The sequence below is a fragment of the Schistocerca nitens genome, chromosome 3 (genome assembly GCF_023898315.1).
Source record: "Schistocerca nitens isolate TAMUIC-IGC-003100 chromosome 3, iqSchNite1.1, whole genome shotgun sequence".
NCBI classification, from domain to species: domain Eukaryota; kingdom Metazoa; phylum Arthropoda; class Insecta; order Orthoptera; family Acrididae; genus Schistocerca; species Schistocerca nitens.
In genome coordinates, this window is record NC_064616.1 from 195,025,018 (window position 1) to 195,041,528 (window position 16,511).

At 44.3% G+C, this 16,511-nt stretch overlaps 1 protein-coding gene across 1 annotated transcript in view; it reads right to left on the reverse strand.

The window, feature by feature from the left end:
• LOC126249144 (calcium/calmodulin-dependent protein kinase type 1-like) overlaps positions 1-14,432 on the reverse strand; it is a 481,462-nt gene extending 467,030 nt beyond the window's left edge. The window contains exon 1 of the mRNA XM_049950797.1: positions 14,194-14,432. Within this exon, the coding sequence (XP_049806754.1) occupies positions 14,194-14,432 (239 nt within the window). The remainder of the gene's footprint in view (positions 1-14,193) is intronic.
• Between the last annotated feature and the right edge of the window lie 2,079 nt (positions 14,433-16,511).

Below are 16,511 nucleotides of genomic sequence, written 5' to 3' on the forward strand. Positions count from 1 at the left end.
AAATAACGCTTATAAATTACATCTTTCCTCACAAAGTATTTGAGGTAGGAAGTTGAACTGTTTACAGATTATTTATTGGAATATGGGCTACAACTTAACACAGGGATTTTACACAATTTTAGTTCAGTTATTAAAGATGATTTTTTTTCAATTGTAATGAAAATTCACAACATTTTTTTGCAATTTTTTATTTATATATTCAAAAATATACAGTTTTTTGGAAAAAGGCTGTGTTAAATTATGCAGAAGGTACTGTGTAACATTTACTGAAAGTTTGAAACAAATATGTTTGGAAGATCCTTAGAAAACATGTAATTAGTATGAGAAAATAAAAGTTTTGGGAATGGAGCGACAAAGATTTGATTAACTTTTTAGTGCATTCCAGGTCCATAGGATGGATTATCTTCATCCTCTGCAAACTCCTCCTCCAGCTTCCTCTGGTTCCTCCTCCTGTTTACTCTCGCTTGTATTTCTAGACTCTTTACAGCCCTGTCTGCAGCCCGAAGGCGTTCCTTGTCTAAAGCAAGCATCGCTCGTACCATGTTAGAACCTATCTTCATTCCCATATTTCTAAATACCTTTGGCTTTCCAACATTTCTCCTTTTCTTAAAAGCCTTCAGAGGATTTCTAATAACTTTACTTTTACTCATTATTATACTTCAACAAAACAGAGACTCAAGAAACAGAATTAATTACGAATATTTTCGAGATAACGACAGAGTAAATAAACATGAAACAATCGACAATCACACCAGCGATATATATTGAACCATCACAGGTTAGCCACAACACATACTTTATCTCACATCACTAAAATGTACCTGATGAACACGGACGTTAATAATAACACCATTTGACAGCAGTTTAACAGCGCCACAGTGGGTCACGCCCATGTAGAACACATTTCAAAAAAAAATTTAAAAATAGTTGTAGTCTTCGGAATTGAATAAATTATATATCTATTAAAAGGTAATAGTCTGCAGATTCAGAAAACGCAAAAAAGTAAAAATTGAACTTTTCATGATTTTGAGCCTTTCCGGAGCCCCTTAATGTTGGTGCTGACAAGGTTTGCGAGTGCGACATTCAGATCTGCATTGTCTTTTGCAGCTCTTGCCTTACTTTTCATCACAACGCTCTTCAACGACCGACCGCCACGATCACTCAATACACGCTTTCGTCCACGTTTTAAGTTAGCAAATGATGTTTTATCTGCTTTCCCTGTATGCTGAATAAACCTTCGGTACTGTCCTCTTGAGACATCGAGCACTTTTGCTCCCTTGGTTACGGAAGCACCCACATTACGAGCACCGACAATTTGCCCACGTTCGAATTTACTTAGCTCTGACATAATACACACAAAACTGCACAGATCAGTGTTCTGACCACGAATAACACTTGCAACTTATCGCACATATGTCGTTCGTGATCAAATACAACAGCGCAACCTGCAGGCCCGTAGCTTTGCTACCATCTGCATTTATGTTTAAACATGTATTTCTCGCGGAGTTGTCACATTTTTGTCCGTTTGTGTGTGTGTGTGTGTGTGTGTGTGTGTGTGTGTGTGTGTGTGTGTGTTTGAGAGAGAGAGAGAGAGAGGGAGAGAGAGAGAGAGTAGAAGAAGACGCTATGTCTGTCAGTAAGACAAAACAACGGAAGCGGAAAGATCGCGAGAGAGGATGTCCTGTCAACACAGCGGGCAACGCATTTAGCAGAGACGTGTGAAGAAGAGAGCTTTCGAGTCTCACAAACAACCTGTCCTGATGAAATAATACTATACAAGTTCACATATGTTGATTTCAAGGGAGAAGTAGACAATGAACTATGCTTACGGTACTGTTTGTACTATGGAAGATGTACGGTGGTTCAAATGGTTCAAATGGCTCTGAGCACTATGGGACTCAACAGCTTAGGTCATAAGTCCCCTAGAACGTAGAACTACTTAAACCTAACTAACCTAAGGACATCACACACACCCATGCCTGAGGCGGGATTCGAACCCGCGACCGTAGCAGTCCCGCGGCTCCGGACTGCAGCGCCAGAACCGCTAGACCACCGCGGCCGGCGATGTACGGTGGCTGAGAGAGCTTTTTCTCTGCCTCGCGATGACTGGGTGTTGTGTGCTGTCCTTAGGTTGGTTAGGTTTAAGTAGTTCTAAGTTCTAGGGGACTGATGACCACAGATGTTAAGTCCCATAGTGCTCAGAGCCATTTGAACCATTTGAGAGAACTTTTATTTGATTGCAGTCCTCTCAATACAATGTCCACCATTCAAGTAATCAACCAACAGACATGAATAACCAACATGGGACAATATATTTCGTGTTTTAGTTCGAGTACAGGACACTATAGAGTAGATACAGGTGCCTTAACGCTCATAAAATACACACAACAAGAAAAGTTTTGCATCACCCCGGTTCCCAGAACTCCTGGAGGTAGACGTTGTCTGTTGACATTATATCACAGACACAGTCTCTTTGACATATCACTAAATCCGCCCAAAGATGTAAACAACCATGCATGAGCAGCGCATATTACACGGACGGGTTCCGACAGCCGAACAGTTCCAGTCATTCCACCAGGAAGAAGGTACACGGCTGGTGTTGTCTGTAGTTCAACCATGCCTAGACGGTCAATACCGCGGTTCGATCGCGTCCGTATTGTTACTTTGTGCCAGGAAGGGCTCTCGACAAGGGAAGTGTCCAGGAGTCTCGGAGTGAACGAAAGCGATGTTGTTCGGATATGGAGGAGATACAGAGAGACAGGAACAGTCGATGACACGCCTCGCTCAGGCCGTCCAAGAGCTACTACTGCAGTGGGTGACCGCTACCTACGGATTACGACTCTGAGGAACCCTGACATCAACACCACCATGTTGAATAATGCTTTTCGTGCAGTCACAGGACGTCGCGTTACGACTCAAACTGTGTGAAATAGGCTGCATGATGCGCAACTTCACTACCGACGTCCATGGGGAGGTACACTTTTGCAACCGCAACACCATGCAGCAGAGTACAGATCGGCCCAACAACATGCCGAATGGACCGCTCAGGATTTACATCAAGTTCTCTTTACTGATGAGCATCGCATATGCCTTCAACCAGACAATCGTCGGAGACGTGTTTGGAGGCAACCCGGCCAGGCTGAACGCCTTAGACACACTGTCCAGCAAGTGCAGCAAGGTGGAGGTTCCCTGCTGTTTTGGGTGGCATTATGTGGGGCCGATGTACGCCGCTGGTGGTCATGGAAGGCGCCGTAACGGCTGTACGATACGTGAATGCCATCCTCCGAACGTAGTGCAACCAGATCGGCAGCATATTGGCGAGACATTCTTCTTCGTGGACAACAATTCGCACCCCCATCGTGCACAGCTTGCGAATGACTTCCTTCAGCACTCGACTAGAGTGGACCAACAGTGCCTTGATGAACTTGTAGATAGTATGCCACGACGAATGCAGGCATGCATCAATGCAAGAGGACGTGCTACTGGTTGTACAGCCATCTGGGCTACCACCTCTGAAGGTCTCGCTCTACGGTGGCACCACATGCAATGTGTGGATTTCATGAGCAATAGAAAGGGCGGAAATGATGTTTATGTTGATCTCTATTCCAGTTTTCTGTGCAGGTTCCGAAACTCTCGGAACCGAGGTGATACAAAACCTTTTTGATGTCTGTAGTACTGCTCAGTGATTTGTAAAACCATCCCAATTCAACTAGACTTACTACTATCATGTGTAAGTAAATGCTGAGCACTGACTACTATTTTGCTGATACACGGTGATGATGTTTATAGTCATCGTTACAAGAAATTGATATTTTTTTTTTCCACAGTAGAATATTGGGACTTTACACTAGTCTGTTGTTTAAACTCCTTCATTTGACCAAATTACACCTTTGGCTACCTTTCACTGTTAGTCACTTCTCCAATGGCATTGAGTGTAACGGAATTCTGTTTAGATTAACTTGTAAATAGTTGACACTTATTTATACACACGGTCCAGTCACATTAATGTGTTCACCATCTACGTTCTACGTCAACGTGCAATAACCACTCACAGACGGCAGGTGGCAGCACTAACAGTTGAGGGTATGTAACCAGTGTCCGGGGAACGCAGAAAATAGTGCAGCTGTTGTCTTACTGCGAAAACGGAGCGATTTATCTGCCGTCCAAATCGGCACGAAAAATGGCTCTGAGCACTATGGGACTTAACATCTGAGGTCATCAGTCGCCTAGAATCTTAGAACTACTTAAACCTAAGTAATCTAAGGACATCACACACACCCATGCCCGAGGCAGGATTCAAACCTGCGACCGTAGCGGTCGCGCGGTTCCAGACTGTAGCGCCTAGAACCGCTCGGCCATCCCGGCCGGCAAATCGGCACGAACATTGGTTTTCGGACCAAGGGTGGATACATTTCCCAAACGGCTACGCCTGTTCACTGTTCTCGTGCCGACGTGGCTAAACTGGCAAAATGGCGCTATCGAAAACCGTCGCCGAGGTAACCGTGGTGCACCACGGGCCATAGATTACAGGGATGAACGACGGCTACGGGGATGTGTACGGGCGAACTGTGCAACTGTCCAGCAGCTGACTGCCCAGGTGAACCAAGGGGCTACAAACTGTCTCCTGAACGGCCGTAGGCTTCTCATAAGCCTCCGCAGCAGGCGACTGGTGCATGCTGATTGCTGTTCACTGGCGACAAAGGCTGGAATTTGCACGCCAATAGTACAACTGTACGTCTGCTGAGTGGCGGCAAGTGGCCTTTGCAGATGAATAACGTTTCATGATTCATCGGCGTGAAACGCCTCAAAACTAACGATACAGCCTGCAACCAAGATGAAGCTTCACACTGTGGGGAATGGCCGGCCGTGGTGGTCGAGCGATTCTAGGCGCTTCAGTCTTGAACCGCGCGGCCGCTTCGGTCGCAGGTTCGAATCCTGCCTCGGCATGGATGTTTGTGATGTCCTTAGGTTAGTTAGGTTTAAGTAGTTCTAAGTCCTAGGGGACTGATGACCTCAGATGTTAAGTCCCATAGTGCTCAGAGCCATTTGAACTGTGGGGAATGTCTTCGTGGCATTCCCTGGGTGATCTCGCCAGTTGGAAGGCACAATGGGTCAACACAAGTATGCATCCTTCCTTGGGGACCATGTGCATGCCTACATGCAGTTTTTTTTTTTTTTTTTTTTTTTTTTTTTCCTCGGCATGACGCGATCTACCAACAGCGCAACGCAACAGTTCTATTAGCTCGCAGTGTACGTGAGTTGTTCGAAGGGCACCAGGATGAATTTGCCGTACTCCCCAGGCCACCAAACGTCCCCAATTTAAACCGAATGGAGAATCTGCGAGACCAACTCGGTCGGGCTGTTCGCGCCACGGATCATCAAACGAAAAACCTAGTGCAGTTGGCCAAGGCACTCGAGTTGGCATGGTTCTACATAGCTGTCTGTACGTTCCAGAACCTTACAGACACTCTTTTGGCACATCTCGCAGCGATCAGCAATCAATAATGTGGTTGTTTAGTGCTTCTAACAGGTGGTCACATTAATGAGACTGGACAGTGTACAACTACTCACTTGAAACAAAACTGGGTCCGTTCAAATGTAGGTATACCCTACTCATTCGAGAGAAAATGGTTTTCATTGCGTTTTTTTTTTCCTCTCTCAGACATGTTTTGCTTCCTTGTAGCATATACCAACAGTGGATTCTGTTTTCACTTACCGTCAAGTTCAGATATATACAGTAAGTGATCAAAAGTATCCGGACACCCAAAAAAACGTACGTTTTTCTTATTAGAAGCGTTGTGCTGCCACCTACTGCCAGGTACTCCATATCAGCGACCTAAGTAGTCATTAGACATCGTGAGAGTGTAGTGTCGGCAGACTTGCCAACACTACGCACACTAATTGAAAGAGGCGGCCAAGATGCACGCGCTAACTCACGAAGGATGGAGTGAGGTCTGAAACAGGAGACTTAATGAATGTGATAAAGAAAATACGTATCTTTGGAACATACTTAACTTTTAATACATCCTTGTATACACCGTTCTTGATGAGACATCTGGAGATTGTGGCGATACAAGTGACTCTTTATATACAAGCTATTTAAGGCTAATGGCGCCTTGCTAACTCGTAGCCATTAACTTAGCTGAAGGCTATTCTAACTGTCTCTCGGCAAATGAGAGCAAAGGCTTCGTCAGTATAGTCGCTAGCAACGTCGTCGTACAACTGGGGCGAGTTCTCGTACGTCTCTCGAGACCTACCGTGTGGTGGCGCTCGGTCTGCGATCACACAGTGGCGACACGCGGGTCCGACATGTACTAATGGACCGCGGCCGATTTAAGCTACCACCTAGCAAGTGTGGTGTCTGGCAGTGACACCACAGAGAGAGCAGAATGAGGCGCCCCGCGGAACTCACAGACTTCGAACATGGTCAGGCGATTGGGTGTCGCTTGTGTCGTTCGTCTGTACGCGAGATTTCCACACTCGCGAACATCCCTAGGTTCACTGCATCCGATGTGATGGTGAAGTAGAAATATGAAGGGACACGTACAGCACGAAAGCATACAGGTCGACCTCGTCTCTTGACTGACAGAGACCGCCGGCAGTTGAAGAGGCTCGTAACGTGTAATACGCAGACATCTACCCAAACCATCACACAGGAATTCCAAACTGCATCAGGACCCACTGCAGGTACAATGACAGTTAGGCGGAAGGTGAGAAAACTTGGATATCATGGTCGAGTGGTTGCTCATAAGCCACACTCATGCCGGTAAATGCCAAACGACGCCTCGCTTGGTGTAAGGAGCTTAAACATTGGAAGATTGAACAATGGTGCGCCCCATTTTGCCCTCTCACGATGTCTAATGACTACTGAGGTCGCTCATATGGGGTACCTGGCAGTAGGTGACAGCACAATGCACCTAATATGAAAAACCATGTTTTTGGGGGTGTCCGGATAATCTCTCTTGAACAAATCTTCCACTTTTTCTTAAATTGTAATGATTTATTGGTCTGTACATGTATGTCACATCTATCGATTTCCTTCCCATTCAGGTGATAATTGCCCGCATCTCGTGGTCGTGCGGTAGCGTTCTCGCTTCCCACGCCCGGGTTCCCGGGTTCGATTCCCGGCGGGGTCAGGGATTTTCTCTGCCTCGTGATGGCTGGGTGTTGTGTGCTGTCCTTAGGTTAGTTAGGTTTAAGTAGTTCCAAGTTCTAGGGGACTTATGACCACAGCAGTTGAGTCCCATAGTGCTCAGAGCCATTTGAACCATTTTTTTCAGGTGATAATTCCTCTTTTGTGTTAGAACATATTACATTCAGCTACGCCTCATGCTCTACGGACCAATTACTAGAAATGCTGCATCGTTATAAAAGTCGTAACCAATTGTTCCCGCCGCTAGAATTTGATGCCGTAATGCTGAACTGCTTGATGTGAGCTGTAGACTAAGAAACAGGCAAACAAACGAAACACGGCCATGTTAATAGCATTGTATGAGTGTTGCGCGATATGTCACATCTTCAGCGCTGAACCGACGGAAGGGCACATTATTTGAACAACAAATTACTTCTGTGGGTCTAGCACAAAAGGAAAAATGCAATGGAACTCACACGAGCTCCACATCTTTAAATGAATCATATCTTATTAGAGGCGTGTGCATGTGAACAAGGAGAGAAAATCTCCACACGACACTCTCACGTTGTTGATGTCAGTCAAACAGTGTTTTGTCATGTTTGTTAATATTGTCAAAAAGCGTATCCAGTCAAATGATAGGTTAGGGCTTAAGGCACCGTCTTCGATGAAGCCATCAAAGTGTGAACACAAGCCCGGATAATACAGGCTGGGGAAGGTGACGTCCTTTTCAGTGAAACCATCCCGTTACATAAAACGATTGAGGCTTTCACAGACGTTTCTTTACGTGCTACCTCTTGGTCCTTTAGTGGTTTTTCTCACGTTTCGCGAGCACGAGTGACTAGCATTATCGAAGATTCAACCTGCTTTGTTAGTGAGTGGCTCTTTGACAATGTGAGCCACTCCTGCAGGCGAAACTGCAGAAAATCACTTAACGACCGTCGGCCGAAGAACCCGAGACGAGTACTAACAGACATTATATCAACCATCCTGTTGTTCGCACGAAGTGATAAGGAAAACCTGCCACCTCGCACAGTAATAATATGAGTCAAATATCAACTATACAGGGTGTCACAGAAATGTTGCGACAAATTTCAAAAGGTTATAGAGGATGGCTTGAGGAACAAATCGAGGATAGGAAACCTTGTCCAGAAACGTCATCCAACGACGCTACTTAGCGTTGAAGTTATAGGCGCTGGCATCTGCCATTAGGTCCCCCCTTCGGCTGCAAACGTGATTTTGTACACTTGTTTAGTTCGCGATTAATTGCAACGATCACCAAGGGAGAAGATGAAGCTAACCCCTGTCTTGTCTGCTATGAATGCGATGCTCCGTTGCCTTTGTGGATGACGATTTAGGTCACGGGTCCCCGTCCAATCTATTTTTTCTCTTGGAAACCTCAAAAATCCCCAATTTTTTCGGTATACAGGAGAAAAACACACTGCAGACGGAAACCCGCGTCCGAAACAGTCATTCGTCAAGGCAACAGGCATTCATCGGAGACAAGATCTGTGCACAAAGTAGCTGGCTCCATCTTCTCCACAGGCGACCGTCGCAGTCAGTTACGATCTCTGAATAACAAACAACACTGCAAGACATTCCGCCTACGGTCCATCATTATACAAAATGCTGCTGCCGAAGGGCTAGCCTTGTGCAAGGCGCCGGCGCCTATAATTTCGACGCTCTGTAGCTTCGTTGGATGATGTATCTGGACACGGGTTCCTATCCTCGATTTGTTAATCAAGACATCCTCTACAACCCCTCTAAGCTTGTCCTAACATTTCTGGGACACCCTGTAGCTATATGCCAAGTAGTTTTATATGTAAAGTTTTTTTGAATGAATCATATTAAGTGTGTTACGTAGAAATGGATAAATTCAAATATACTGCTGTCACACTGCCTTTGTTGGGACGGCTTATCCTCAACAGAAGTTCATGTGTAGATTGTGAAGGTTTAAAGGGAATCACTTCCTTCAGTTTCAAGAGTTAAGAAATGGGCTAGTGATTAGTATGGCCGGCCGGGGTGGCCGAGCGGTTCTAGGCGCTACAGTCTGGAACCGCACGACCGCTACGGTCGCAGGTTCGAATCCTGCCACGGGCATGGATGTGTGTGATATCCTTAGGTTAGTTAAGTTTAAGTAGTTCTAAGTTCTAGGGGACTGATGACCTCAGAAGTTAAGTCCCATAGTGCTCAGAGCCATTTGATTAGTATGTTCTATAATTCTCGTGAAGGTGATTTGCATGAAGGATGTATAAAAACAGGCACTACAGATAAAAACATTGAGGAAATGTACAATAAATTACTGGAAAATCTGAAATGAAAGGTATATGAAATAGTTAACGCACCAGAAAAAAAATCTGGAAAGTGTAACATTTAACTATATGGAGGTTTTGTGCAATATGGGTGATCTATTTGTTGACTTCGGTCCAGATAAAAATGAGAGAAATAATTCAGAAAGACGTCAGAGCCATTTAAAAAATGATCTCACTGATTTCATGTTCCGTTTTGTTACTGCAGGTGAATCGTAGATCCACCATTTCGTGCCAGAAACGGAACACCAATCACATCTGTGTGGAGAAGTCGTTGGCCCTATACTATAAAACAGGTATTCTATTTCTTCTGCCAGAAAGGTTACGGCCAATATTTTCTGGGCTTTTTCTTTTTGATACTTGGAAATACTACGCACCTCTTCTGGTCCAGCTGGACGAGGACATACTCTAGATGCACCTAAGCTTTAGCGGTAGGAAAACAGAGATTTGAAGTTCAAAATGTTTCAAGGTCTGTCCTATTCATCACCTTTGATGTCACCAGATTTCTCCTTATTCTCAAGCCCCCATAAATTTGTAATTGCACATAGATTTATCGATTTACGTCCAACGAAAACGTTGTAACAGCTGAATTTGTGTACTACAGGTCTTCGAGAACTGTTCAGTAACGAATCTACAGAAAAAAATGGATGGAAGGAAATGTCTTGTAAAATGCCTATAACACTATCTTTCACAGACAAGCCAAATTATTTATCCTTAGTGTCGTAATTTAATGGCCACACATGGATTAAACAACGCATTAAGCGCAAATATTCCTAGATCGGGGTCGATGTTCATGGTCGTTTTCTTTGAGCCGATTAGTATTGAACTGTCTGCTGCAACATCAGTTCGAGGGAGTGGCGTCTAAGAGTGTACATTTCAAATACATTTGTACGAACTAGGGCAATATATTATGTTGAAACCAAAGACGGATCGTAACTAAAAATTCGAAATCATTCGGGAACGACTCGTTTAAGGGCCTATATTTACTGAACCGTTTTTTTTTTATTTTATCGTATGGTTCTACCCGCTTAAGTACTCGATATTGATTGTGATACGCAGTATATTCAGCCAGTTGAAAGTTTTAACATCACCATCATAAACACAAACACACAAAAACACAAACACACACAAAAACACAAACACACACAGAACACAAACACACACAAAAACACACACACACACAAAAACACAAACACAAACACACACACACACACACACACACCAGCTGTGTACAATAACTTTGAAAACTGTATTGTGCAAGTTGCTGTTATGATTTTTCTCCTCTGAAAACCTTAAGAATAGTGCACTTACCTTATATTAATGGAACACTATGTCGTTAACGAAGTAACTGGCATTAGTCACATTGATGTTCGTAAGTTACTAATAATACTGCTTAACCTTTTTTACAATTAGCTTAATGCATTTTAACACAGCCCAATAAATAATTTAGTCCATCATTAAAGAGCTGCAACATCAATACCCACAGCTGGCGGTCACGTAAATACGCAGACGTTTAACAACATTACTATAATTATAGTGGCGAAACAAGGTTGCTATAGTTTTTTTTTTCAAGGGTGTTCTGAAAACCGTATAATTAACGCACTAATGGTGGATAAAAGTATAGGTATTACAAATAGATGCAAACTATAGCACATCATTTTACTGCACACATACATTTAGCCCCGTTTTTGTTTTACACTACTTCATTTTACATCTATACGTACATCCACAGTTGGGAAGCCACGTAATGATGTCTGGTGGAGGATTCATAGCGAATCAGTATGATTTTAAGCTCTATACTTCATTCGGATAGTGCACAAGCAGAATTGTCGGTACGTTTCCATACAGACGGAATTTTACCCTCATTGGCATCATGCGAGACGTAAGTTGTTCATTGAATCGTCTCGGAACGTCCACATTTCGACTTTCTGGGAATAATTCCTTACGTGATAAAGAACGTCTGTCACCGCCCGAGATAGAGTGTGGTCCTACGCATTCAATGCCAGTGGCTGACCCGCCCTTAGAGTAGAAACATCTATGGGGGTGAGCATTCGGATGCGTAGAACGAGAATTCTGTCAGCAAGATCTCCTGCAGATCAAGTCACTTGAGTCTGGCAAAGCCCAATTTAGCCCGTATAATTCTTAGCATATTTCGAGCGTTATTAATTCGCTGGCAACATATGGATCAGCTTCAGAAGAACTGTGAAACTTTGTGATGGCTCTCGATCTTCTACCATAACCGAGTCAATCAACATGAGGTATCAAATATGAGGTAGCCAGGGAAGTGGAACGTGGGTTCTACTATGCCAAGACTGCTTGGTAGCTACAACAGGAAAACACAATTAATTAGCAGGAGTCAAAAATAGGAAAGTATTTATTACTTAACTTAGTTGTAGTCCATGATCTGTTGGTTGACAATTATAGAAGACGCGACTAGACGTCTGTAGAATGACATAATTTACAAGTCACAAATCTTGCAGTGACGAATTTATCTCTCGTAATCTTGAGTGTCGAATCCGGTGAATTTGAAGACTAACTTGGCTGTCGACATGACAGAACGTAGAATTGTTTAGAACTGCCAAGTTAGTACTGTTGACTTTACTGTAGTACTATTACGGCACTTTGCAACTGGGCTACAAAGACTTGATGGCAGCAATGACTGAGCTGCAGACGATGACTGACTGACATCGGCGCTGGCTGACCACTGAGCGCGGCTACCAACTGTAGACTGGCACTACTGCACTACTCTCCAGCTACATATGGAGTGGCATCGCGGCGAGCGTAAGTACTGCGACTGGCTGTGTACTCTTTGGCTAGCACAGCCGTTCTTCTGTTCCCTTTATCGAGAGAATCGCATCCTGCGGATCGATCTCTCAGGCCGCGATGTGGTCGTATGACTGACTACATCACACTTTTCATACGCGTTTTATGGAGAACTTTACAATTCGATACCATCAAATGGAGTTAAAGATGTGCGCAGCAATGGTATTGTACTTTTTCGCCACAGTATCGTAACTCAGAATCCACTTTATTTACGTTCTTTTTGTAACGGGATAAGAAGTGACATCCAAGAATATTTTTTTTTTCTACTGTCCTTATCCATATTGTTGAATCTCTTTTCTAATTAATTACGTTACAGTGACACTGTGTAGGAAATACACACAAGGGTTTGAGAATTTGCGTAAACTGGAGTAAATTAATGAGACTGTCACGTATAAATTTTATCTGCATATGAACACAGCACCAATATGTATCCACTGGCTGACGGTTTACTCGAACACACTCGCAGATTTATCTAGCACTTTTCTCGTAAACACGTGGTCAGAAAATTGCAGAAATTATGCCTAGAATACAAGACTTTATGATATCGTGTATCCATAATTTTCAAAATATGAAGTGCTCGTATCAATATGACATTTACAAGCATACGTTTGTTGTGCGTACGTATGAAAAGTAACTGGTTCACCTTTCACATACTTCTCTCTTGTAATGGTACTTTAATTACGTAACCATTACGGCACCTCACCTCAACCTCTCGATACCAGCAATATTCTACTGTGTTTCTGTAAAGTAGTTAACATATTTCTGTGACAACATTCAGATTTGATTTCATTAATGTACAGGTACTTCGATCCATTGATATGTATATATTGCAATGATATTATTCTTATGTGTATTCTTTCTTTTGTCACTATGATCTCTGACGTACTTTTAACTCTGATTTTCGGGCGCGTAAGCGGTTATTAGAGAGTCAAGCTTTGGTCGTCATGTTAAAAAGACGCAAATTGTAGTCAGTTTATGAAATGTGAACTTTAACAGTGAGGAAGATATTATCAAGTATGTTTTATATTGGGAAGTGATGTTTTGGAACGAGTTACGTGATACTGAAACAAAAGTAATAAAAAAGAAGTGTAACTTAAATTCGGAGTGCTGATTACTTTTTTACATCACCATTGTAGTAACTTGCAAAAGTTTAATCTCCAAGAATGGTTTATGAAACACATCTATAAAACTTTTGAATATCGCAGAATAACACCTAGGCGTCTTTACATCCGAGCTTGGAATCATCACTACCTAGATTTTCGACGATTGAGCCATGAGTTCACAACGAGACCAGCGTGGGAAACACGAAAAGATGAGTGCCCAGTTTATCCATTATTTCAAGAAATGACTTTATTAACTGTAATGACACCTGCCACATAATATAACTTTGTTGTTGCCCGAAAATGCAATATTTAGCAGCGTGAGCAACACTACAATCATAATTAATTTTTGACCTTTGTTGTGGTAGGGTTGTTAGACTCTGCATCCGCAACAATGACAATACTGCACCATAGCTGTTCCAAAAAAATTCGAACATGTAGAAAAGTTCATAATACAAGGCGCATACGTGTGATAGTTTCGCTGTTATCGCAAAATGCAGAGCCGCTGTGTCGTCCCAAAATCACGTGACTGGCCCGGTTTGATGTTGAGAACATGCCCAATGGGCTATGCTCATTCCATAGATATTTATACTCCACGGAGCCGCCGAACGAGATAACCTGAAAAATAAATACAGCAACCTCTGGATTCTATTCTTGGACCGACATTTCCCTCGGATACCGCATCACCCGCCTTCAGCTGGGGCTCCCAGAAACCGGCAATCTTGCCCTCTGTACTCTCTCAGCACTTCCGCGAAGGTCAGCCTCAGTCCAAACAGGCGAGGCGACTCGTGCTGGCTGTGACGTCTCTTCCGCAACAGACAACGCCTCGTACCTGTTGTTTAGGCGTACTGGGGCAGCCGCGCGGTTAGAACCAGACGCGTCGGATGGCGCAGCGCCGTCAGAGTGGCCAGGCGAAGGCGAAGGCAGCTGGGGGTTGCCGGGCGCCCCACCGCCGCCGGGAGCCGGGCCAGCATCCTGAAGCCTGTCGACAGTAGCCAACGCAGCTTCTAGCCGTTTGCCAACACTCACCACTTCCCCCGCACACACACACAACAAGCAGTCCCTAGCCATTTTTCAAAACTATGAATAAATAAGCACAAGAACACAAGAAAAGGAAAACAAATACACGGTCTCGTTGTAACACGAATTAACAAAACTTTCTAGTGTTTCCAGTGCCGTCACGTAGGGCGATTACCACGTCCTTTCGGCCGAGTGCTCCTCGTTTACTGTCAAGTGGTAACTAACTGCCGCGTCGACGATGGCCTCGTCCCGTAAACTGTTCAAAAAAGTTTCGCACATGTTTCGTGACCTGTTTAGTTAGTTACTTTACTGACGCAGAAACTGCTTTCTTATTAATGTTTTGACCACAAGAGGTCATTCCTTATAATTACCCGTGTAATGGAGCTAAAAGCAAACCTGCTTTTCTAGTATTCCACAGTGATAGTTTTCCAACATTCAACCGCTACCGTTTGACTTCAAACGCCAAAGATCTGGCTCATAGTCGTCACCCGTGGTCGCCACCACTAGGTGATTGCTACCAAAAAATTGTGACTCACGGTGTCTTGGGCATAATGGAAACGAACTACCTTACTGGAGGCGACTGGGACGGCTGTATCGACCTAAACAGTACGCAACCGTCTTAACTCGATCAATTTTATCTCTACGCGTCCATTATAGCTAACAGTAGAAACTGCCCAAGACTGTGGCGGTCGAAGATGGCGTGTAAGGGAACACCTGGAATCGAATTTGTATCAACGGCGATCGGTTATTTTCGCCGAAAAGTGTAGAGTTTGTCTGAAGCCTAAAGATCGCAGAAGAGTGTGGATTGTTCAGGTAACAATGATGTGCAGACTTGCAGCTTCACAGGTTCAGCAGGGTAGCGGATTGGTCATTTTCTGGGACGGTATCACGATGATGATGACGATGTTTGGTTTGTGGGGCACTCAACTGCGCGGTCATCAGCGCCTGTCCGAAGCCCCAATTTTTCACACATTCCAATTTTTCACACAGTCCAATTTTTGGTTCAAATGGTTCAAATGGCTCTGAGCACTATGGGACTCAACTGCTGAGGTCATTAGTCCCCTAGAACTTAGAACTAGTTAAACCTAACTAACCTAAGGACATCACAAACATCCATGCCCGAGGCAGGATTCGAACCTGCGACCGTAGCGGTCTTGCGGTTCCAGACTGCAGCGCCTTTATCCGCACGGCCACTTCGGCCGGCACAGTCCAATTTTTCACACAGTCCAATTTTTCACACAGTCCAATTTTTTCACACAGTCCAATTTTTTCACACAGTCCAATTTTTCACACAGTCCAATTTTTCACACAGTCCAATTTTTCACACAGTCCAATTTTTCACACAGTCCAGTTTTTTTACACAGTCCAATCGAGCCACTGTCACGAATGATGATGGTGAAATGATGAGGACAACACAAACACCCAGTCCCCAGGCAGAGAAAATCCCCAACCCAGCCAGAAATCGAACCGGGACAATATCCTCCAATTTACTGCCAACATTTCGGCGACAGTTTTCTCTTCAAGAAGATTTGCCTCACGTTGTCACAGGAAGCCGCCCCCCTCCCCCAGACTTTCACACATTGGACTGCCTCAGGAGTACCGCCTTTTACACTGTCTGATCATAACTCTGTGCACGCCTATTAGTGGATGTTAATATAGGATATGTCCAGCCTTCACCTTTATAGCACTCCGTCTTCAGGCCACGAGTGGCCTACCGGGACCATCCGACCGCCGTGTCATCCTCAGAGAGGATGCGGATAGGAGTGGCGTGGGGTCAGCACACCGCTCTCCCGGTCGTTATGATGGTATCCTCGACCGAAGCCGCTACTATTCGGTCGAGTAGCCCCTCAATTGGCATCACGAGGCTGAGTGCACCCCGAAAAATGGCAGCAGCGCATGGCGGCCTGGATGGTCACCCAACCAAGTGCCGACCACGCCCTACAGCGATTAACTTCGGTGATCTCACGGGATCCGGTGTATCCACTGCGTTACGGCCGTTGCCTTCACCTTTATAACAGCTTCAGCTTTTCTGGGGACCCTTTCAATGAGGTATCTGAATGTCTATGGGGGAATGGCAGCCCATTTTTCTTGAAGATCCGAAACCAGAGAAGGTAGTCACACTTTGGATGC